The following is a 27,131-nucleotide window of genomic DNA, read 5'->3' as shown; positions in this document are numbered from 1 at the left end:
TATTCATGATGTAACCTGTATGAAATTCCTTTTATGGATTGTATTTGATTTCATTACAGTTAAATATTTTTAAGAATCAGTACATGTTAATAAAACAAAAAATTATTTTAAATTAATTGCATTGATTGGCTATGTGTGAGATGGATATTTAGGATAAAAAATATATAGAATGTAAAAATGTTTTGATTAAAAAATTACTTTAAAAAATTTTCTTTAATTTTTTAAAGTAATTTTTTAATCAAAACATTTTTACATTCTATATATTTTTTATCCTAAATATCCATCTCACACATAGCCAATCAATGCAATTAATTTAAAATAATTTTTTGTTTTATTAACATGTACTGATTCTTAAAAATATTTAACTGTAATGAAATCAAATACAATCCATAAAAGGAATTTCATACAGGTTACATCATGAATATATTATCAGTGTGATTGCTCTAAGTGCCTGCTAGTATTATAAACAAAGCTTGGAATTTGGTACTTTGGAGAAAAGACAAAAATACCATGAATTCCTAAACTCAATAAATCTTTTAAAGTGCCTTAATTAAAAATAAGCATTGTTGCCAAGATTTAGGAACACTTCGTCAAAATTCCACTGATTGATGACATTCCAATAAAATAAAATTTCAATTACATTTGACAAATTAAAATTATCTTTGACATTTAATTAAAAAATAATAATTATATCATTATGCAGCAATTTCATACATAACTTTATTATATTATGTCAATAACATATCAATTTAAAATACTGATGATTGATCAGGCTCGGTTATTGGTATGTCACTCTCAACAGTTTCAACACCTTTCAATGGAGAAAAATTTAATTGTGCTCAATGCAAAACTGATTTAACGCACTGTAAGAGCAACTTAACTTTAGAAATGTTCAACTAAAGAACTTTAAATACATTGAGTTTAGGAACTTACTCATAAACAAAATTGGTAGGGCCTGTTGCGCACAATCAAAATTTGGGTGAATGATTCTGAATTGTTAAACATGATACATGCACAGAAGCACTCTATTGGAAATTCTGTTATTTTTATTATATCATCATTTTCCAGTAGATAGAATAAAAATTAGAAGTTTTAAAACATATGTTAAAACAGCATTTGACCATATGAATTCCACATTTTCAAATTTTGCTTTGATATACATTTTACAGTTGTTTTAGTTTAAATTATTTTTCATTTGAATATGAGGAATATGAAAATAAAGATGGATATAATAATATTAATTTTCAATTTTCTCTTTTAATGTCTATCCAAAAATTCTCCAACATTTTATAATTTCGTTATCTAGCTTATAAGACAATATATAAAAGCTTTAAAGTTTATATGTGTGTGTATCAATAACACAGTATTTTTATCAAAATCAATATTTACAAAGCTCAATTCTACCTAGAGACTATTGAAATTCAATTTAAATTTAATAAAAATGATTCTTAAAATTAACCAGTTTGCTATAAAAAATTAAAGTTAACAAATAAATAACTGTAATTCTATTTAAGTTTTATAGAAATCAATATAACAAAAATTTCATATAAAACTTTTATTTTACAGTGTAATTCTTTCATAACAATTTTAGTAAGCAGCAGATCATATAATAAAAATAACTAAATAGTAATATTTGCAATAAATTATCACTAATAATTAACTAATGCAAATTACTGTTATTAATTTAAAAACAAAGTTAACAATAATTAATAGCTATAATAAAGTAATAACTGCAGTAAATAAAACTATAAATTAATGAAATAGAACAAACAAAAATCTCTTATTTATAAAACTCAATCCTTATTAATATTTATCTTTATTAAATTCAAATTGATTTTCTCAGAGAACTACATAAATTAGAGCTTAAAAGTCAACTAGAGAAATAAAATATAAATAAGAGAAGTAAAATATTTATTCTCTAATTGATATGTCTAGCATGAAAGCACTTCAGATTTTTTAAAAAGTTTTTGTTCCAAGAAAAACAATTTGAATTGAATTTACTTTTGCAAAGCTTCCTTATTATAATAAAATAAAATTATATAGATTGTGTAATTACAAAATTTCTTAAAAAGATATAAAATTAAATATTTGAAACCTTGATAAAAATTTGGCAGTGTCTTCTCAAAATAAACTAAAGCAGGTCTTTCTTCTATACCATAATCTTCACAAGCCCTTTCACTATCAGTTTTGACAAAAGTGATACCATCTTTTTTTGCTTCATCATCAATATTTTCTAATTGATCCAAAACTTTCATACTTCTTTTACTATCACCATCATCTGAATAAATTATATAATTTAAAATTTTTTCTTTCAAAACTTAATATATTTCTATGTTATTAAAATACAGAATAAAATTGGATAAAATTAAAAATAGAATGTTATTACTAAATCTTTAAAATAGTTCAATGTATTTATAGCACAAAAATAATAATGATAAATTTATACAAAAAAAGCTTTATTTGTGTTATAATTTTATATATAAAATTCATANTGTGCCAAATTACTTATAATGTTTTGTTAACAGCAGTCAAACCTGATAAGAAAAGTTGGCCTGCTTCAGTTAAGAATATTTTTGATAGCTTGGGTTACTTCTTTTTGTTTTCAACTTGATCAGCTTTATTGTTGAGAACTCATTTAAACTCTATAATTCAAACTAGGTCAGACAAGCTATGGAATCAGGATATATCGTCTACTTCAGCTAAACAAGTTAATTTGTTTGAAACATGCTTGGGTTGGTGTACAGAAAACAACTTAAACTGCGAGACTAATTTTTCCACAAAAAGCCTCATTATACAACTTAGATTTAATAAATTTTGGATTCTGTTAAAGGGCTACCGGATAAATATATTGAGAGAAAAGTTTTGTAGTTATTGCAGTAGTAAAGAGGAAGAGAATCTCTTAATTCACTTGTTTGGTTCTTGTCAAAAGATATATCAACTAAAATGTTTTGTACTAGGACAAGATTTCAAATATGATCATTTGAAAAATGAGGACGTCAAAAATTACTCTATTTAAGATTTTCTCCTCTAAATCTTTAGAATTTTTGTGATAATTTATTACTATGTATATTAAATAACATTATATAACCAAATTGTTCCTCCATTATAAGAAATAATTTAAATCAATAAACATTAAATTAAATAAAAAAAAGAATTAAATTAAATGAAAGTAATTAGGAAAATATTTAATAAATATATAATTACTCTCAGAATATATGCAAGTTATGACAATCCTTTAAATCAAAATATCATGTAATTACTTGAAATTTTTAATTAAAACTTTGAACTGAGAGAAAAACAATAGCAGCATTTTTAGTTTGCTGGAGAGCAAATGATAGACTTAATTGGCAGAATATAAATCACATCACAAATTCTATATACAGGGTGGTTTAATTTCAATGTTCCTGGCAAATATCTTCTAATTAAAAAATTGATCAGAATAAAAGTAATATATCTCAGTTTATATATATATATATATATATAAGTTATTTTCAATGGGCCTTTCAATTCCCTAAAAGTTAAGCCACCTGTCCCCTGTAAGGAGATGGAACAACTATTGGTTTTTTAATTGAGAATTCAAAAATAGAAAAAATATAGGAGTCACATTTGAAATTCTAAAGTTTATTAAGGACATTATAAAAGGACCATTCTAAATACAGTGTGTTGATGTTTGATGTGTCATAAATGCAAGGATGGTACATAGTAGAGGTTGATGAGATGATTATTTTTTATGAAACAATTTAGGGACATAAACAGAAATTGACAGAGCTACATCCTTCAGAAAATTTGGATTTAATATCTCCTAATTTCTTCCTCTGGAGATTCATAGTATGAAACACCAGAGGAAACAAAAGAAGAACTATCTGCCTATCATTTCAGTGTTTGATACTATCAGAAGAGAACAAGCACTCTTTGAGAGAGTACAACAAAACATAGTTCATCATTGTACTCTGTGAAATGAAGTTGGCAGTTGCCACTTGAGACATTTATTGAAAATATGCTGAAAAATATCAAGTAAGTTTCATTTACTGTACTGAATGTATAATAGTACTCATTATTCCAAAACACATATACAATAAGACAGAGAAGATAACTGTAGAGGCATGATAATAATTGTCATGTTCAAATTTTTTGCAAGCCAGTTTTTTTTGTTAATTTTTGTTTCCAACCTTAAGTTGCTCTTCATGAAACAATACTTATCTCATCAACCTCTATCATCTTTAAAACCCCAAAATTTCTTTCTCTATTCCAAAGACTGGTGGGTATTCTGGATGAAAATATTGCATATTCATTTTTAATTTTTTTTCTTAAAATTTCTATACAAAATGTAAGGTTTTTTGTGACTTTATAATTTAGGATACAAAATTTTATTAAAAAAATCAAAATTTATTGATTAATTAATATTTTATGTTAATTTAAATGTATTTTTAACATATATATTTATATTTATTTTGGTGTTTCAGGAGATTTAACAAAAGAGAATGAATTATTAGAATGGCTTATTAAACAAAAAGAAACAGATGAAATAGAAGATGTTACTGAAAAAGCACTGGAACAATTAATAAAATCTTCAGACAATATTGCTGTGTTATTTTGTTAGTAATCTATTAATAAAATAGAAATAATAATAATTCTTTTTAATTAAATTGTTTAATTTTTTTCATACTTAGATGAAACTGGTGATACTCTTTGTGAAGAAGTGCTGCAGGAATTAGAAAATATTGATGATGATACAGATCAACATGGAATAACATTTGTAAAAATAGATGACAATGATATGGCAGAAGAATATGATGTACATGAATTTCCAACTTTGATATATTTTGAAAATCAAGTTCCAACTCTATATGAAGGTTATTATTATGAAATATTTAGCTGATAGATAAAATTTATAGAAATTTAGCTGATAGATAAATTTATAGAATATTTAGCAGATAGATAAATTTATAGAATATAAATTTAACTTATTTAAATTTATAAATTTTACTTGATTGATAAGATTGTAATCATATCAAGTGTGATCTATGGCAAAAAATGTAACTATTTTGATACTGAAATTTTTATTAAACACAAAAAAATCCCACTTCTTTCTAAACATTTCTGTGAAAACCGCATCATCCTACTGTAAATAGTTTGTGAGTTATTAATTTTTAAAAATTTCTGTGACTTTTGAATCACCCTGTACTTAACATGTCTATAACAATAATATGTATGATAAATACTCATTTAGTATGCTTAATAAACTGATTTTCACTTTGCTAATCGCTGACTAATAAATGTTGAAGGGGAAGATGTACTATTTTTAACATAAATGTTGTGGAATGAATTGTTCATCCAAGAACTGTAAATGTATTAAAATAATTTAATATTAGTAGAACATGGTAACTCTGTTCATTTATTGATAATTTACTTTAAATTAAGATTTACTGACTATATTACTAAGACTATTAGTTTAATATAAATATCAAAGACATTTGAATGCAAACAGAATTTTTAACTAAATTTTATTTCTGTATATTTTTGTTTCTTTTATTTCTGTATGTGTTATTTTCCTACATTTTATTTATATATCATTTTAAATTAATTAAACACTGTAATTGTCTATTTTGTTTTTTCTATAATTTTTAAAGTACTGGTAATTCAGTATTCTAAAAACTTGACCTGTATAGTGATAAATAATAACACTTAAAGAAAGTTACTTAAGTAAAACTCTAACATTAAATTAACTATTACTCACTACTTTATCTGAGTTTCTTTGTACTTAAAAGCTTAACTAATTCATGAATTATTCCCAAGATGTCAGGCCCATCATCAGGGAAACAAGAAGAATTGGTCGAAGATTTCAGTTTTCAAACTAAGATTCTTTGTATTTAAAATTGTTTCATTCTTCAACTTTGTAAAACTTCTTAACATTCAATTACTGCAGCAGACAAATGTTGAATTTTAGCAACAAATTTAGGAGTAATTCATGAAATCAAATCTTATTTAAGCCTTTAAGTGTAAAGAGACTCTTAAGTAATAAAAGGTAATTAATAAGTGTTCTTAATCGTTCATTAATTAATTTTAAAAATGAATAAATTTTCTTTTCTTTTTGTGTGTAATGCTTGAAGACAGTTTAGTTTACTAGTGTAACTAGCTATGTACAGTGTGAATTTTTATAATTTTAGTATATCTAGTATTTACTTTTTTATCAAATTGTATTTTCATTATAGACAATATATATATTTATTTATTTGAAAACTCCATACATAAATTAATTTTTAGAAGGAGGGTAACATACTTGATTATTTTAGTTAATAAGTTCTATTTATGCCGAATAAACTCATCCGAGTTGTTGTTGGAGAATAGTCCATGTATTCCTTCAGCTGGTTCTTTACAAATAACATTATTAGTGCATGTTGATAAATGCAAGTAGTCTAGTTTCTCACAATCAAACATGTAGTGATTTAGGCTTGCATTTTCCTTCATACAATAAGGACACGCAACTGATGAACATAAATCTATACACAAGTGTTTCCATACTAAATTAAACTATTTATTCCATACTAAATTAAATTATTTAGTCAAGTTTGAATAATCGTTTTTTTAATTATGAATGGCAGTTGCTGATAATAGATGTAAATCACTGACAATTGTCTAATATTTCCATGTACCATGTGTGATACTTAGCCTTGAGAACCCTGTTACTTTCTTCTCTAAGAAAAAGATTGTCAAACTCATATAAGATTGCATTTGTATAATATTTTAAAACATCTGGGGATGAATCTATTAAGGAGAGTGAAATACCTATTCTATTAAAGAGTCCTCCCGTTTAGTATCCCAACAATATTTTAATGATCTGGTCGATGAGAACTTCTTCAAGGTAGAATATGCCACACATTTCAAAGAGGATTGTCAGAAATTATGTTTCTCAAAAAGTTTAAGGTTAATTTAACAAAACGTTTCCGTGGAAACTCAAGACCCAATTCAGATCTAATTGCATATGATGGGGTCAACTTCTCAAGGCCAAAAAGAACTTCTCAGCTCTATAGAGTCACTATCTATTATAGACAATATATTACTATTGCTTATTCTTTCTGTGCCAGAACAGTTAAAATTGCTTTAACTTTCTAATATTAAATATCATTAGTTTTACTGAAATTTATTTAACATTTTGTATCTGAAAAATCAAGTATCTATAACTATACTGCAAAGAATGGTTAACAACAAAATTATAATTGTTCTACATAATTTTTGTATCATTGAGATTAAAATTTTAACAGAAATTTTGTATTACAGTAGAATCTTGTTTTAAAGGATTGCTCGGGCCAGTGAAAATCATCTGTTGTTCCGAGAATCCATTATATCGAGAACTACAGATTTTCCACATTTGAGAAAAATATCCATTATTTAACCCCCTACATATAAGAAATACCTGTACTTGAAATCACTCAGTCTTTTGAGATCTCTATTCTTTATTCTACACAAACATGTATGTTACAAGATGATATATTATGCCTTATATGTGTATGATAAAGCTGACAGAAACTGTATACACTGTAAGCACAAAAAGAAGCAAATTACATTTGCACTTCACTCGACTTAACAATTTGTTAAAAACGCATCCATTTTGGTTTGTTTTGATGCCACTTTTCTGCCTCTTGAATACAACAACCATTTGATATTAGCAATATCATGTATAGCCTGTTTGTTTAAAATGAAACTCATCAGGATGGTCTTCACAACTTGGAAAGACTTTGTGGCCTTGCTAAATTTTGGCACTATGTTTGGACCTGCTTCATAATGTTCACTAGGTGGCTTCTCCTCCATTGTATCAGCCTGCTGACTCTCTTCACACAATTCTTCAATTGTACTGTACTATACATATCCCAGATGTATCAAGTTCATCATTGAACTGTATAAATTCCTGGAAACATCCAAATATTAACTAAATGTTGAAAAAAATGTGAAGTTTAGAATAGATGGGGCTAGAAAAAAGCTGTTATTTTGAGTTACAGATTCACTAAAAGGAGATAAAATTACATTGATTTGGCAGGACATGGGGGAAAATATCTGTTATTCTGAGAAAGCCGTTGTTCTGTGATCTGTTAAAATGAGATTCTACTGTATTATGAAACTGTCAGTTCAAATTTGCAAATAACTTTTATTATTGGACTACAATTTTCAAATTGCAGACCTATATATTCCCACTGTTTGTCTTTTGTCTGTCTGTCTTTCATTAATCTTGAGAATGGAGTTAAATAGATGAAAATCAAGACCAAATCTTGAAAGCTTAGGGACCAGAGACCCAATTAACTATATATGAACATCTGGTCTGGACTAGAAGTCATGTGGTTTCAATTCAAAATTTTCTCCAGAACGCAATTAGATAGATGACTGGTATGACTTAATCATTATCAGGAGAAGTATGATGTACAAGGGCAAGAAGTCACTACTAAAACCAAGAGCAAAATATAGAAAGCTTAGAGCTGGAGACCCTGATTAACTATACACAAACTTTTGGTTTGGACAATTTATAATCTTTTAATTTAAAGATGATTAAAAATTGCAACCCAGCATTGTAACAATGTCACAACAAATAATTGCTCGTTATATATCTAGCTAATAATATAATTGATATTACATAATAACGATAATAGTATATGTTAATGTAAAATAATTCAAACATAATGAAGAAGAAACATAATTTATGATAAGATACTAAATACAGATGATATTCATTTCTGTCACAATTTGAATTTGATTGAAGATAATTCAACAATCACTTAAATAATAATAAAACTATAAATAAAAAAATTTTACCTATATATGTGTAGTTTGTAACAAAATCATTTTCAGCTTAACTTTTGTCATCCAATAATGTATCATCAAAACTTATTGACTACACATATACAATAGTGCCATTTTGAATTTAATTTATTCCAGCAGGTTGTTTGAACTCAGAAACATTCAAACTCTGAATCAATTTTTCTATTAAAAATAATGGAAAGTGAATTAATCTGTTCCCAGACCTTAAACAATACCCATTTCAATAAACTTAAACAGCAAATACACATAATTTAAGATAAAAATAAATGCCTTAAATAATAAATTGAAACATGAAAACAAAAAATATATAAATATTGTGTAATAAAATGAAAAATGCATATACTGGTCATATACATCAACTTTGGCATCTTAAACATGGCCCATAGCTCTGTCATGAATCTTTTCATGCTCTGCAATAAGTTCTTTTTAATCTCAGTCAGCAATACTACAGTTTTCTGCCTAGGTTTCTTTGCTTCCACATTCATCTTGGATGAAATGGAAGGGGTTATACGTAGTGCGATCCAAAAGTTCGGGGACTTGGCTTAAAATTCCTTACCTTAAAAAGTTTATATTGCCAATGCATAACCACCTTTAAAGTAATCACCTTGGGCAACGATACACTTTTGTTAGCGCTCGTATAACTTCTGGAAGCACTGCTGGAAGCCATTTTTTGAAACCCTCCGTAAGGCCTCCTGCAATGCTGCTCTCACCTCATCTAATGACACAAAACAGCGTCCCTGCAAATGCTTTTTCATTGATGGAAACAAATAAAAATCACACGGGGCTAAGTCCAGTGAATAGGCGGGGTGTGGAAGCACATTAATTTGAGTTGTCATGCAGAAAGTACCAGTCTCCACTTTGCCAGATCTGTGGCCATTTACGACGAATGAATTCCCTCAAACGTCATAAAATGTCTAGATAATGCTCCTTGTTTACTGTTTTACCTTCGGGAATAAATTCTGAATGAACAATTCCTTGAGAATCAAAAAACACCTCCATCATGACTTTTCCTTCGCTCGGTGCATGTTAAGATTTTCCGTTAAAATACACTGGCAACTAGTCTTTGATAACTGAGTAGCTGCAGCAATTTTTTCAAGTGTTTAGCGACGATCTTTGCGAACATATTGAGAGACCAACTCAACATTTTCCTCGTTCTGTGAAGTCGAAGGTCGGCCAGAGTGTTCATCGTCTGCGATGGATTCTTGGCCCTCTTTAAAACACCAATGCCATTTGTACACCTTTGATTTTGCCATGTTAAAATCACCGTACACCTTTCTTAGCAATTTTAAAGTCTCTATAGGTGTTTTACCTAAACGCTGACAAAATTTAATGTTGCAACACTGTTCTTGAAACTCCATTTTTATTACGTCGCAAAAGAACAGCGTTCCGAAAGAAAACAACAGTGCCTGCGGTTTAATCACATGACATGGGCAAAATCAACCTGAACACGTAGGAAAGGTTTGATAGAATCAATTTCATACGCTGTAACTTCAAATACATGCTTTTGTTGTCATACATTACTGTAGTCCCCGAACTTTTGGATCGTACCACGTATATATATATAACCCCTTCCATGGCGTCTGTGGCATCCATTCTTTATGTGAAAGCATCTCTTGAATTACATTCAACTTTTTTTGCTTTTGCTGTGAAAGCATCTATTGTGTTATGCTATTTTTAATGTGCTTGATTTTATATATATATAATCAAGCACATTAAAAATAGCATAACACAATAGATGCTTTTACAGCAAAAGCAAAAAATGTTGAATGTAATTCAAGAGATGCTTTCACATAAAGAGCATAACTTTACAAAGACAAGAAAATCCAGCAAAAAATAAGCTTTAATTAGATAAATAAACATTTTCAACAATGTTAATTCTTTAATCTTCAGGTTAAAGAATAAATATGGAAGATAGAACTAGAAATTATCTTCAGGCTGACAATTTTAAATTGAAAACATTTGTTTATCTAATAAAAGTTTATTTTTTTTGTAGAATTTTCCAGTGTTTGTGAAGGTGTATCTTATCTAGTTATTATGGGACATTGTACAATGAGCGTGAGAGATGACTTTGGCACACAACAGATGGAACTTGTACAGCAAGCACATTTTTTTCACAGCACTTGTAGTTTGGACATAGAAGCATTGTTCAAACTTCAGATTGAATTTCTCTCAAATTTAGCATTCAAATTCTGGAATGCTTGAAGTTGAAGTTGTTTGAAGTACAAGGTATGATGATTAAGGCATAGAAAGATCTATTCCAGTTGATATGTGAATGCAACATGTAACATAAGAAAACTTAATAAAAAAAATTATGGAAAATTGAAAAATATCTTATGATAGAATTTGTGCATTTGTAATAAGTGTAATTGTAAGAACATTATTGAAAACAAAGCAGATTTTGTAAAATTTTGGATTATTGTTATTCATTACAGAATTTCATCTTAAATATTTCAAAGAATTTTTCTAAAATCGTCAATATAATTTTATTAAATTAGATAATTTATAACATCTGGATATATCTTTATACTTTTGTAGAAATAAACATGGTATCAATATAAAAACTCAGTGTGTGTTTTTTATGTCATAAAAGACTTGAAATTGAAATGTAGTAGTTTTGCATTCATATTATATAATTATTTAATTATTTAAATATACAGTGGGAGATCNTTGGTTTTTTTTTTTTTTTTTTTTTTTTTTTATATTATTATTTTTCGCTTGAGGACGTCAAATTTATATTCATTGAAAGTTCTTGCAATATAAGAAATATTGTATTAATGCTAAACTTGGTGCTTGTTACCAAGAGATTATACAATTTTTGGTGTGAGTTTTTAAATTACTCTATCTTAATAGCATTGTTAAATAACCTTAGAAAATTGTTCACCAGAATTTTGGCAGATTGGTTGAATCAATGGATAATAGAATTTAATGTTATCTCCCAATTTCAAGGAGCATTTGTTAGAGGAAGAGGTACTATGTACAACGTCTTTATACTTAATGGTTTAATACTTAATGTCCTGTCAAGAAAAAGATGTAAAATCTATTTGATATATGTGGATTTGGAAAAGGCTTTCGATAGAATTAATTTTAATATTTTATGGGAAAAGTTACATTTATTAGGAGTTTCAACTTCGTTCATTAAGCTACTTAAAAATTTATTTTGTAACACAAGGTACCACATGAGAGGCAATCTGGCAAATACTAAGGGTGTCATTTCTGTGGTGGTTTTCCTCAGGGGAAACTTTTAAACCCTCTGTTGTTTATATCATTTATTAACAATTTACTGCAATTGTTTTCTACCTCTAAAACTTTGGGATTTGCTATTAGAGAATCTGTTGACTTACATTGCTTAATGTACGCTGATGATGTAGTTCTGCTGACAGATACAAAATTAGGTTTGCAATGAAAACTTTCTCTGCTAGTTAATTATGCTAAAAGAAATGATCGTACAGTTAACTTACAAAAACGAAGGAAATGGTTTTTCGCAATGGAGACAGACTACTTAAATCTGATAAGATATTTGTGAATAATACTGGAATTAGTTTTGTGTCATATTTTAAGTATCTAGGAATACATTTTTCTTCTTCTGGTGCATATAATCATCATAATTTTGATTTAATAGCCAAAGACATACAGAATAAGACAGGCTATATGCTTACTCTACAAAAACTAGTTTTCTATGAGCAGTATCTTTAAACTTTTTGACACTTTTATTGGCTCTAAGATGACTTATTTATTTCCAGTCTGGAGACTGGAGTTTCTGTCTTAACTAAAAAAAGTACAGATGAAATATTTTAAGAGACTTAAAATAGAACGTTCAGCTTCAAGCTCTGCAGTTCGTCTTGAATTGGAAAGACCTCCATTGGAATTGAAATTTGCCGAGGCTATTCTTCTGTTTTGGTCAAAAGTTATGGAGTTACCCTCATATGATTTGTGCCAAATTACTTATAATGTTTTGTTAACAGCAGTCAAACCTGATAAGAAAAGTTGGCCTGCTTCAGTTAAGAATATTTTTGATAGCTTGGGTTACTTCTTTTTGTTTTCAACTTGATCAGCTTTATTGTTGAGAACTCATTTAAACTCTATAATTCAAACTAGGTCAGACAAGCTATGGAATCAGGATATATCGTCTACTTCAGCTAAACAAGTTAATTTGTTTGAAACATGCTTGGGTTGGTGTACAGAAAACAACTTAAACTGCGAGACTAATTTTTCCACAAAAAGCCTCATTATACAACTTAGATTTAATAAATTTTGGATTCTGTTAAAGGGCTACCGGATAAATATATTGAGAGAAAAGTTTTGTAGTTATTGCAGTAGTAAAGAGGAAGAGAATCTCTTAATTCACTTGTTTGGTTCTTGTCAAAAGATATATCAACTAAAATGTTTTGTACTAGGACAAGATTTCAAATATGATCATTTGAAAAATGAGGACGTCAAAAATTACTCTATTTAAGATTTTCTCCTCTAAATCTTTAGAATTTTTGTGATAATTTATTACTATGTATATTAAATAACATTATATAACCAAATTGTTTTCCCCATTGTAAGAAATAAGAAATTTAAAAGTGAAAATTTACAATGTAAAAATTTTCTATAATTATTCAAACTGTTAAATTCAGAATTTAATACTACATGAAAATATAAAATAATATAAAGGTGATACAATTTAAATTATCATCAAAGTAACAAAGTAAAAATTAATCTAAACTTCACAATTCAACTTTTATAAATTATTTTTATTTTAAACTTTTCTAATATTAAAACAGTTAAAATAAGTTAAACAGTTAAAATACTTTTCACTCCAAGTTTACCTCATATACATTGATATTTAAACATATTTATATACTTTTTAATTCACAAAATTTAGAAATTGTTTTTATATAAATATGTAAAATTTCTTTTAGAATAAAATTAATTTTTTCAAAAATATTAAATTTATATTTATTTATTTTAAAGATTAAGTGCTACAGAAGTTGAAAAAATGTTAAAAGAGAAAGATCAACTTATATCTGAACTTATGGATGAAGGTAATTAATATATTTATTTAGTATAGTAGAATCATGATTATCTGATGTAATATGAACTGATGCTACATCAGATAGGTGAAAACTCAGATCAAACGGACAGACATTTCAGATTAAAAAATTATGAGTATAAAAGATATATATCATTTTAAGCCTCTTTTTATATCACCTTAGTGAATTTAGTCACTTATAAGAATAATAATTTTTACATCATTTATTATACAACTAATATACAGTACATACAATAGTTTTAAGAATAAAAATAATTATTATTGTAGTTATATTTTAAATTAGTTTGAAAACTTTGCATGATTTTTTAAACATTGATATATGTGGTAGTTGGAGACTATAAAACATTGAATAATTGCTTCCTTTAGTGTCATAGATTTCATTGTTTTTCTTTCAATCTTCTCTTAATAAAATAAATTTTGTTTAATTTGTGTCTTTGTATATACTTGTCTCATTGTATTTTACAGAAATATTTTCCAAAGTTAAAATATCTCTATCATGTCAAATGATGATGATAGTAATTTTAGTATAGCAATCAGGAATAAAACAGTTTAAAATGATATATTTCAAGAGTTATTAATTATATTTTAAAGAAACATTAAATGCAAAAGTAAATAGGGAAATAATGATAATAAGATTGTTTAAGTAAATACTGTACTTTCACAATATTTGTGAAAGTACAGTATTTACTTTCACAAATACTTTCACAATACTTTAGGTTTTATGTTGGAAGCAATAAACTAAAATGATTTGTTTGATAAAATGAACTCTTACAGTTATTTGAAAGAAATTTGTAGGCTTTTGTGAATTTGTCTACAAATATGATAATACGGGTTCATAAGAAAGTACATATAGTAAAAAAAAAAATAAGTTTTCCAGAAAATGTTGAGAGAAAAGATGAAATTTTACAGTACAGGTATCCCTCGTACAACATGGTTTTGCTCTAACACGGTTTTGGAAATCTATACAAAATTTCACAAGTTTTAAGTGTAAACTTTGGTATTCAATATTTTTTTATTCAAGTAAGCATGTGTGTTGTCTCAAATTTGCCCATGGATTTTAGAATATTGAAATTTTCAATTTGTTTTGTGCCTTTTGTCAGGTTTAATTTAATGAAAACTGATAGGAAAACTAGGATAAGGAAGGAAAAAATGTTCTATCAATCAGGTGTTGTCATTGTTGCTTTCAGACTTTAGCCTGTAAGATTGTCACTAGGTTTTCTTTTTATAGATTAATCTTTGTATTTAGTAAAGTTTATTTAAACATTTTTAGGTAAGTGTTATTAACTTTTTTTAACCATAAGTAAGTAATTATTCGTAAAAATGACTAATGAAATACAGCAGTATCTCAGTACTAGAACTGCTTCCAACTGGAAAAATTCAGTATTTGAGCACAAATTGCAGAAAAAAATCACTCAATACTCGACTGAACAAACGCGACTTACTAAAAAGAATTTTTGATTAATAACATGTTTTATTATGGCATCCATAGAAAATTATAATACAAATCAGTCAGCATTTGATTTGCATTTGTTCTTGATAAAAGTCATTAAAGATGACTGAAAACATTTGAAATTGTTAATAAATTTGGCTGCAGTTTATAAGGTATTTGAGTAGTATATCCTTGTTATGATATGCAGTCTACGAAGAGATAGAAAATTATGATAAAAATAAAACAAATGAAGACATTGCTGATATTTCTGATCAAGTTNACTCACAAATGACACATGCAGAAAATGTCACATCATGCCAGAAACTATACAACACATCACTTCTGGTTGCAAGCTCTTGGCACAGACAGATTACTTACATAGACACAATCAAGTAGCAAATATAATACACCAAGAGCTTGCAAAGAAACACAAATTGGCAGACATCCACGAACCATACTACAAGTATATTCCACAGACAGTATTGGAAAACAGCACGCACAAAATGTATTACGACAGAGCCATAATCACAGATAAAACAATTTATCACAACAGACCAGACATCACACTCATTGACAAACACAATAAAATCACATATATTATAGACATAGCCATCCCAAACACTCACAATGTACAAAACACATTCACTGAAAAAATTGGTAAGTACACAGAACTTGCCCAGGAAATAAGGCATCTGTGGAGGATGGATAGGGTAGTTATTGTACCTGTTGTTCTCTCCTGTACAGGTGTGATACCACACACACTACACAAAAGCCTGGGAACATTACAATTGAATATAAATACATACATCACACTACAGAAGGCCACTATATTGAATACATGCCATATTGTTAGGAAATTCCTTAATACTGACACTGAAACACTTCTTTAATTTTAGTTTTGTTTTGGTTGCTATGCCTTGACTCTGGTCCGGCATAGTATACAGCCACCGGTGTGTACTGAGTATAACCCACTAAAACCAACACATAATAAGTGCAGAGCCAAAACAGTTAGAAGCTGAAAATTGAAATTAAGTATACAGTTAGGGTACGTGATGAGAATGTACTGTACACAAGGGACTTTCCGAAATTTCTCCCACAGAAGAGAGGTAGAGGGTTAAGGATTACACTGAATTCGAATTTTACTGTACTATTTTAAAAGTGGTTTTTTTGCAGAAAATCAAACATGTTTTTAGACCATCTAAAATTTCTCTAATTGGTCTTGGAAGAGGATGAACCTAATTCTTGCATCTGGTAAAAACAGGTAAGATTGGCTATAATCTAATTATCTTAATTTTCACTATCGTTACTTTTTGCCCAAGCAATGCCGGGCTCATCTGCTAGTAAAAATATAATTTTTCAAATTTTTAATGCAGTGCTTGATATGATCATTTAACCAGTATCATATTAAAATTTAAATTTTTATTTCTTTTTCAAATTTTTATATCAAAGTTTAATTCCATAAGACAACTTTCCAAGAAAACATATTAATCATTATGTTATAATAGTTACAAACCTAAAATAAAATTTGTTATTTGCTGCCCTCATTTTATGCCTGTCTGATTTATGCTGATTGATAATAAAGCTGAAAAGCTGGTTCCAAAGTCATGAACACCAACAAACAAAATGAAAGTTTTTGTTAGAAATAAATACTTTTTCTTGCCACATATCTAATAATAGCCAGATCTCATCGTCTCTCCAAATATTTTTTTTATTTCTCTGTTGATAGTCTGACATGTGTTCCACAGCCATCTTGTTTCTTCTCACGCACATGGGATTGTGGGAACTCTCTTATGGCTGGATCTAGTTTCAAAAACTCTCATGTCAATAGCAGTTGAGAGAGGTTGCACCAAGGCACAGTTGCTAATCTTATCACAATCTAGATTGAAATGCTAAGTGCAAATGGGTATTACAGTAAAATTTCTACATTTTGCTGAATTTTGGTGTTGGTGAGTATTAGTTTTTCTCATTTGCTATTATATTCTAATTTGGAATAATCAAATTATAAATATTATCACAAAATTTAAGCCTGAAATCATTCAAGAAATGCTGCTTAAATTATTTATAAACACCTTGAATAAATATGTAATCATAATTATTAACTACACAAATATATACACACACTTATATACATATGTATGCATACATTTCTTCATCAAAATTTATAAAATTTCAAAATACAGTACTTTCTAAGACAAAATTTTCCTAAGTATTCCTGTATTCCTAACAAAAATGTAATTCAAAACTTATTTTTAGGATTACACTCAATATTAGAAATTATATTTGAAATTCTGATATTAAAAATAGTAGAACTTACAAAACAAAACAGCCAAGAAGTCAGTTTTTTCAATCATTTGTTCTAAAACTCTTTCATTTATTTTCTCTATTTCTTCAGAAGAGCTTTGGTCAACTAGCCATTGCAACAGTTCATCTATCATCATTAAGTCTCCTAAAAAAGATAATTACTCCTTATTAAAATTATTGTTTAAATTTGATATAATTTTAATTATTCATAAAAAAACAAAGAATGTAAAAAAGGAAATAAATTTTAATATTACAGTGGGTGATTGGTTAACGAACAGATCGGATAAAGAACACTTTCGTGAAAGATTTTTACGTTCAGACAACGAACACATGATTGGATAACAAACACAAGAAAAAGCGACGTAAAATAATGAATACCAATTGGTCTTCCCTTGTCTTCAGGCAACAATTTGAAACTTTTCAGAGTGAAGGAAGACATCAACATCGACGCTCAAGCTGGTATATACTGATAGGATAGTATTCCTCTTAACTTTGAAACTCTCCCTTGTAATTCCAGCCTTTTATTTTTCTGACAAAACAATTCTTTTATGTATTCGTGAGACTTGTGAGGCACTTGTTAACTTTTGCATCTGTTTTTCTTTTCGAAAGGTGAGAGTATAATAGCAAAGGTAGAGAGTGGGCAGAAGATGCCCAATGTTGCTGGGCAGTATGGTGTGAACAGGTCTACATTAGGCTGCAATTCAATCTTATTTAAGAAAAATACAAAAATCAAGAAGACTTGAGCAGTTAAAGGAGTAACAAAAATCACATCTGAGAAATAAAGAACATCAAAGAGTTCATAATGGAACCTGAAACGGATCTGATGACAGAAGAATGCCAAGAACTCTCGAATGAAGAACACCAAGAAAATTGGCGAGATATGTTTTCTTCTGAAAAAGAGGATTAATGCCGATATCTGTTATTAAAGATCCTTTGAAGAAGTGGAAGGATGTCAGAACAACGGTCTTAGAATGGCATTCAAACCAGGTTGAGGCTTGGGGATTTCTACAATTGCAATGCTGTTAATTACTTATGAAAAATCCTGAAGAAGAGAGAAAAGCAATCAATATTAGATTCTTTAACCCTTTCAAATGAAAAAAACATGACTAATAAAAATGCAAGACTGTGTATGTATGTATTTTTATTATTACATAGTATATATTTTTTTATTTTTGGGGGTCTCCAGAATGAATTAAATTCCTATTAAAACCTATGGTAAATCGATAATCGATTAACGAACAATTCAGATAGCGAACAAAGTCTTGGAACGAATTATGTTTGTTAACCGATCTCCCACTGTATATTTAAATAATTAAATAATTATATAATATGAATGCAAAACTACTACATTTCAATTTCAAGTCTTTTATGACATAAAAAACACACACTGAGTTTTTATATTGATACCATGTTTATTTCTACAAAAGTATAAAGATATATCCAGATGTTATAAATTATCTAATTTAATAAAATTATATTGACGATTTTAGAAAAATTCTTTGAAATATTTAAGATGAAATTCTGTAATGAATAACAATAATCCAAAATTTTACAAAATCTGCTTTGTTTTCAATAATGTTCTTACAATTACACTTATTACAAATGCACAAATTCTATCATAAGATATTTTTCAATTTTCCATAATTTTTTTTATTAAGTTTTCTTATGTTACATGTTGCATTCACATATCAACTGGAATAGATCTTTCTATGCCTTAATCATCATACCTTGTACTTCAAACAACTTCAACTTCAAGCATTCCAGAATTTGAATGCTAAATTTGAGAGAAATTCAATCTGAAGTTTGAACAATGCTTCTATGTCCAAACTACAAGTGCTGTGAAAAAAATGTGCTTGCTGTACAAGTTCCATCTGTTGTGTGCCAAAGTCATCTCTCACGCTCATTGTACAATGTCCCATAATAACTAGATAAGATACACCTTCACAAACACTGGAAAATTCTACAAAAAAAATAAACTTTTATTAGATAAACAAATGTTTTCAATTTAAAATTGTCAGCCTGAAGATAATTTCTAGTTCTATCTTCCATATTTATTCTTTAACCTGAAGATTAAAGAATTAACATTGTTGAAAATGTTTATTTATCTAATTAAAGCTTATTTTTTGCTGGATTTTCTTGTCTTTGTAAAGTTATGCTCTTTATGTGAAAGCATCTCTTGAATTACATTCAACTTTTTTTGCTTTTGCTGTGAAAGCATCTATTGTGTTATGCTATTTTTAATGTGCTTGATTTTATATATATATAATCAAGCACATTAAAAATAGCATAACACAATAGATGCTTTTACAGCAAAAGCAAAAAATGTTGAATGTAATTCAAGAGATGCTTTCACATAAAGAGCATAACTTTACAAAGACAAGAAAATCCAGCAAAAAATAAGCTTTAATTAGATAAATAAACATTTTCAACAATGTTAATTCTTTAATCTTCAGGTTAAAGAATAAATATGGAAGATAGAACTAGAAATTATCTTCAGGCTGACAATTTTAAATTGAAAACATTTGTTTATCTAATAAAAGTTTATTTTTTTTGTAGAATTTTCCAGTGTTTGTGAAGGTGTATCTTATCTAGTTATTATGGGACATTGTACAATGAGCGTGAGAGATGACTTTGGCACACAACAGATGGAACTTGTACAGCAAGCACATTTTTTTCACAGCACTTGTAGTTTGGACATAGAAGCATTGTTCAAACTTCAGATTGAATTTCTCTCAAATTTAGCATTCAAATTCTGGAATGCTTGAAGTTGAAGTTGTTTGAAGTACAAGGTATGATGATTAAGGCATAGAAAGATCTATTCCAGTTGATATGTGAATGCAACATGTAACATAAGAAAACTTAATAAAAAAAATTATGGAAAATTGAAAAATATCTTATGATAGAATTTGTGCATTTGTAATAAGTGTAATTGTAAGAACATTATTGAAAACAAAGCAGATTTTGTAAAATTTTGGATTATTGTTATTCATTACAGAATTTCATCTTAAATATTTCAAAGAATTTTTCTAAAATCGTCAATATAATTTTATTAAATTAGATAATTTATAACATCTGGATATATCTTTATACTTTTGTAGAAATAAACATGGTATCAATATAAAAACTCAGTGTGTGTTTTTTATGTCATAAAAGACTTGAAATTGAAATGTAGTAGTTTTGCATTCATATTATATAATTATTTAATTATTTAAATATACAGTGGGAGATCGGTTAACAAACATAATTCGTTCCAAGACTTTGTTCGCTATCTGAATTGTTCGTTAATCGATTATCGATTTACCATAGGTTTTAATAGGAATTTAATTCATTCTGGAGACCCCCAAAAATAAAAAAATATATACTATGTAATAATAAAAATACATACATACACAGTCTTGCATTTTTATTAGTCATGTTTTTTTCATTTGAAAGGGTTAAAGAATCTAATATTGATTGCTTTTCTCTCTTCTTCAGGATTTTTCATAAGTAATTAACAGCATTGCAATTGTAGAAATCCCCAAGCCTCAACCTGGTTTGAATGCCATTCTAAGACCGTTGTTCTGACATCCTTCCACTTCTTCAAAGGATCTTTAATAACAGATATCGGCATTAATCCTCTTTTTCAGAAGAAAACATATCTCGCCAATTTTCTTGGTGTTCTTCATTCGAGAGTTCTTGGCATTCTTCTGTCATCAGATCCGTTTCAGGTTCCATTATGAACTCTTTGATGTTCTTTATTTCTCAGATGTGATTTTTGTTACTCCTTTAACTGCTCAAGTCTTCTTGATTTTTGTATTTTTCTTAAATAAGATTGAATTGCAGCCTAATGTAGACCTGTTCACACCATACTGCCCAGCAACATTGGGCATCTTCTGCCCACTCTCTACCTTTGCTATTATACTCTCACCTTTCGAAAAGAAAAACAGATGCAAAAGTTAACAAGTGCCTCACAAGTCTCACGAATACATAAAAGAATTGTTTTGTCAGAAAAATAAAAGGCTGGAATTACAAGGGAGAGTTTCAAAGTTAAGAGGAATACTATCCTATCAGTATATACCAGCTTGAGCGTCGATGTTGATGTCTTCCTTCACTCTGAAAAGTTTCAAATTGTTGCCTGAAGACAAGGGAAGACCAATTGGTATTCATTATTTTACGTCGCTTTTTCTTGTGTTTGTTATCCAATCATGTGTTCGTTGTCTGAACGTAAAAATCTTTCACGAAAGTGTTCTTTATCCGATCTGTTCGTTAACCAATCACCCACTGTAATATTAAAATTTATTTCCTTTTTTACATTCTTTGTTTTTTTATGAATAATTAAAATTATATCAAATTTAAACAATAATTTTAATAAGGAGTAATTATCTTTTTTAGGAGACTTAATGATGATAGATGAACTGTTGCAATGGCTAGTTGACCAAAGCTCTTCTGAAGAAATAGAGAAAATAAATGAAAGAGTTTTAGAACAAATGATTGAAAAAACTGACTTCTTGGCTGTTTTGTTTTGTAAGTTCTACTATTTTTAATATCAGAATTTCAAATATAATTTCTAATATTGAGTGTAATCCTAAAAATAAGTTTTGAATTACATTTTTGTTAGGAATACAGGAATACTTAGGAAAATTTTGTCTTAGAAAGTACTGTATTTTGAAATTTTATAAATTTTGATGAAGAAATGTATGCATACATATGTATATAAGTGTGTGTATATATTTGTGTAGTTAATAATTATGATTACATATTTATTCAAGGTGTTTATAAATAATTTAAGCAGCATTTCTTGAATGATTTCAGGCTTAAATTTTGTGATAATATTTATAATTTGATTATTCCAAATTAGAATATAATAGCAAATGAGAAAAACTAATACTCACCAACACCAAAATTCAGCAAAATGTAGAAATTTTACTGTAATACCCATTTGCACTTAGCATTTCAATCTAGATTGTGATAAGATTAGCAACTGTGCCTTGGTGCAACCTCTCTCAACTGCTATTGACATGAGAGTTTTTGAAACTAGATCCAGCCATAAGAGAGTTCCCACAATCCCATGTGCGTGAGAAGAAACAAGATGGCTGTGGAACACATGTCAGACTATCAACAGAGAAATAAAAAAAATATTTGGAGAGACGATGAGATCTGGCTATTATTAGATATGTGGCAAGAAAAAGTATTTATTTCTAACAAAAACTTTCATTTTGTTTGTTGGTGTTCATGACTTTGGAACCAGCTTTTCAGCTTTATTATCAATCAGCATAAATCAGACAGGCATAAAATGAGGGCAGCAAATAACAAATTTTATTTTAGGTTTGTAACTATTATAACATAATGATTAATATGTTTTCTTGGAAAGTTGTCTTATGGAATTAAACTTTGATATAAAAATTTGAAAAAGAAATAAAAATTTAAATTTTAATATGATACTGGTTAAATGATCATATCAAGCACTGCATTAAAAATTTGAAAAATTATATTTTTACTAGCAGATGAGCCCGGCATTGCTTGGGCAAAAAGTAACGATAGTGAAAATTAAGATAATTAGATTATAGCCAATCTTACCTGTTTTTACCAGATGCAAGAATTAGGTTCATCCTCTTCCAAGACCAATTAGAGAAATTTTAGATGGTCTAAAAACATGTTTGATTTTCTGCAAAAAAACCACTTTTAAAATAGTACAGTAAAATTCGAATTCAGTGTAATCCTTAACCCTCTACCTCTCTTCTGTGGGAGAAATTTCGGAAAGTCCCTTGTGTACAGTACATTCTCATCACGTACCCTAACTGTATACTTAATTTCAATTTTCAGCTTCTAACTGTTTTGGCTCTGCACTTATTATGTGTTGGTTTTAGTGGGTTATACTCAGTACACACCGGTGGCTGTATACTATGCCGGACCAGAGTCAAGGCATAGCAACCAAAACAAAACTAAAATTAAAGAAGTGTTTCAGTGTCAGTATTAAGGAATTTCCTAACAATATGGCATGTATTCAATATAGTGGCCTTCTGTAGTGTGATGTATGTATTTATATTCAATTGTAATGTTCCCAGGCTTTTGTGTAGTGTGTGTGGTATCACACCTGTACAGGAGAGAACAACAGGTACAATAACTACCCTATCCATCCTCCACAGATGCCTTATTTCCTGGGCAAGTTCTGTGTACTTACCAATTTTTTCAGTGAATGTGTTTTGTACATTGTGAGTGTTTGGGATGGCTATGTCTATAATATATGTGATTTTATTGTGTTTGTCAATGAGTGTGATGTCTGGTCTGTTGTGATAAATTGTTTTATCTGTGATTATGGCTCTGTCGTAGTACATTTTGTGCGTGTTATTTTCCAATACTGTCTGTGGAATATACTTGTAGTATGGTTCGTGGATGTCTGCCAATTTGTGTTTCTTTGCAAGCTCTTGGTGTATTATATTTGCTACTTGATTGTGTCTATGTAAGTAATCTGTCTGTGCCAAGAGCTTGCAACCAGAAGTGATGTGTTGTATAGTTTCTGGCATGATGTGACATTTTCTGCATGTGTCATTTGTGAGTGTTGTATCTTTGAGTATGTGTTTTCTGTAGTTTTTAGTATTTATGACCTGATCCTGTATGGCAATCATGAATCCTTCCGTCTCCCCAAAGAGGCATCCCCGATCTAACCAGCTGTTTGACGCAGTTTTGTCAACAAAATCCTGGGCCAGGTCGTAAGGATGCCTGCCATGGAGAGCCTTTTGAGCCCATGATTGCTTAATGTTGTCTATGCTTTTTATATGTTGTGTCATGTCTGTATGTTGTGAGTGTAAGTTTAATGGTGTGTTATTTGAGTCTGCTAGAGTTACTGCTTTATGTAACTGTGATGTTTCTTGTTTCTTGTAGAAAAACTCTCGCAGTGACTGTATTTGTTTGTAGTGAAGGTTAACTATGTCAATCAGGCCACGTCCGCCTTCTTTACGTGGAAGGGTTAATCTTTCTGTGGCGGATTTAGGATGATGTTGTTTATGCTTAGTAAGTGTTGTTCTTGTTTTCCTTTGGAGTTGCTCGAGATCTGTGTGAGTCCAATGTATAACTCCAAAAGAGTATGTGAGTACTGGGATGACATATGTGTTTATTGCTTTAACTGTGTGTTTTGCATTTAACTGTGTTCTAAGTATAGCGTTTAACCTACTTTGGTATTCTTTAATTAATCGTTGCTTTATTTGTGTATGTTCTGTTAGTTTGGCCTGTTGGAATCCTAAGTACTTGTAGAACTCGCCCTCTTCCATGGATTCAATAACGTCTCCATTTCCAAGTGCAAAATCTTCTTTCTTCAGGATTCCTTTTTCTATGTGAAGTTTTTTGCATTTGTCTAAGCCAAACTCCATTTGTATGTCCTTGGTGTATGAATGTGTGATTTGTAGGAGCTGCTGAAGTTGTTTTTGTGTGGATGCATAAAGTTTTATGTCGTCCATGTACATGAGATGTGACAGCGTAAACTGTGTTGTTTTTTCATGTCTGATATTGTAGCCATATTGCGTATTGTTTAACATGTTAGATAATGGATTCAGGGCTGGGCAGAACCAGAGAGGACTCAAGGAATCTCCTTGAAAAATTCCTCGCCTAATGAAGATTTGGTTTGTTTGTATGGAAGTGTTACTAACCCTGAGATGTAGTGTTGTTCTCCAGTGCTGCATAGTGAAAACACTATGCAGCACTGGAGAACAACACTACATCTCAGGAAGAATGCAATGAGTGATGGTTGTATTTTGTACATGTGTAGAATATGTAGCAGCCAACTGTGTGGAACACTGTCGAATGCTTTTCTGTAGTCTATGTATGCCATGTGTATATTTCTGTGTTGTTTGTGTGCTTGCCATAGAATGACTGAATGTATGAGTAACTGTTCTTTGCATCCCCTGTGATTTCTACAGCAACCTTTTTGTTGTTCTGTAAGAATGTCATGTTCTTCAACGTGTTTTATATTTTGTTTGTGATACAGGATGTCAATAATTTGTAGTGTTGGAAGACATGTAATTGGTCTGTATTGTGTGGGTTCTGTAGTGTTGTTGTTTTTCGGTTTCATGTAGGTGATGCCCTGAGTAAGAAATTTTGGCATGTCTTGTGGGTTGATGATGATGTGTGTTAGATGTTTAGCTAGTTTCTGGTGCATTGATGTAAACTTTTTGTACCAGAAATTGTGAATGTTGTCTACACCAGGTGTCTTCCAATTGTGTGTTCTGTTAACAGTGTAGTGGATGTCATGTACTGTACGTTTATTTCAGCACAGGGCATAGTTGGTATGTTATGCAAGTTTCTGTTCTCCTCCTCGATCCATCCTGCATCAGCATTGTGTGTGACAGCACTGGACGAAAGAGAAGACCAATAAGTTGTGAGTTCTTCTTCTGTTGGTGTGCCACTGTGCTGTATATTGTTTTGGTACTGATTTGTCTGTAGAAAAGTTTTTCATTGTTTGTGAATAATTTATTTTGTTGTTTTTGTAGTGTGCATGTTTTGTTTCGTTTGAGTCTACGTGCCTTGGTTGCAAGTTTCTGTTTTAGTGTATCAATGTATTCTGTAATGTGTGTGTTGTGACGTTTGTGTTTTGATTTTCTTGAAAATGTTTCAGTTGTTTCTTTAATTTGGGTGTTATGTTGTTTTTAGTGTATTGTGTCAGCCTGCCTAATTGCTGTCTAATGTCATTTATTTGTGTTTCTATTCTTCTCTGCCAGGCAGGTTTGTGATATAATTGTGTTTTGTGTACTGTCTGCGATTGTATTTTCAGTTTATGGTGTGTCACTACTGTGACTGCCCCAACATAAACTAATGTATGAATGTCTGCGAGTGTAGAAATTGAATGAATGTAGTTTGGTAATAAGTGAGTGTTTACATAATTTAGTGTTTTTCCTACTACCTTTGATGTGTTGATTTTTGGTATTTGTGGTTTTTGTGTGGGATCTGTACCTATATATTTAGTGAGTGTTTCCTGAAATATAAGTGAGAGCATATTAACTAATTTTATGTCTATGTCATCAGTGATGGATGAGGAAATGACTATAGTATCATTAGTGGTAGTTGTTGTATGTGTGCTATTATCAATGCTTGTTGATGGATTATCCTGACAGGTTACGTGATCTTCATTGATAATGTTAAATGTTTCTGTCTGTTGATGTATTTGATCAGCAACCTGTTGTTTGATAAGTTCAAGTGTTGTTTGTGGGATAAGGTTGTTGTGTATAATTGTTCTTTTTTGATCGACAACCCTTTGTTCGGTGACAGTGAGGTGAGGATATTATTGTGTGAATCTACGGTGTAGTTGTTGTCTGTATGCTGTCATGTTTGTTTCGAGTTTTGTGATTGCGTAGTAAGTGCTGATGATAAACTCGTTCATTTCTGATGTCCATTTCATCCGTTGGCATGGTTTTCCAGCCTTTGTGGTCTGTGGATGCATTGCCATGGAAACACCAAGGCTAGGTTGATTCCTCACATCTGTTGAGGGCATTGCAGTAGCCATGCTTGGGCTTGTGCTGCTTTCGCCACCGGTAACCAAGGGAGACTGGAGCCTATTTTTCGAACGTGAGCCTCTGCCTAACCCACGAA

At 29.5% G+C, this 27,131-nt stretch overlaps 1 protein-coding gene across 1 annotated transcript in view; it reads left to right on the top strand.

The window, feature by feature from the left end:
• The window catches only part of LOC111614584, a gene marked incomplete at its 3' end in the record, with an annotated part of 119,178 nt that overhangs the window by 5,222 nt on the left and 86,825 nt on the right, over window positions 1-27,131 (top strand). The window contains exons 4-6 of the mRNA XM_023355955.1: window positions 4,464-4,595; window positions 4,671-4,853; window positions 21,945-22,076. Of these exons, the coding sequence (XP_023211723.1) occupies window positions 4,464-4,595; window positions 4,671-4,853; window positions 21,945-22,076 (447 nt within the window). The remainder of the gene's footprint in view (window positions 1-4,463; window positions 4,596-4,670; window positions 4,854-21,944; window positions 22,077-27,131) is intronic.

Source organism: Centruroides sculpturatus, unplaced genomic scaffold (genome assembly GCF_000671375.1).
Source record: "Centruroides sculpturatus isolate CEXI.00-Female unplaced genomic scaffold, Cexi_2.0 scaffold1793, whole genome shotgun sequence".
Taxonomy (NCBI): domain Eukaryota; kingdom Metazoa; phylum Arthropoda; class Arachnida; order Scorpiones; family Buthidae; genus Centruroides; species Centruroides sculpturatus.
The sequence above is the reverse complement of the archived record's forward strand: the minus strand, read 5'-3'. Positions and strand labels throughout refer to the sequence as shown.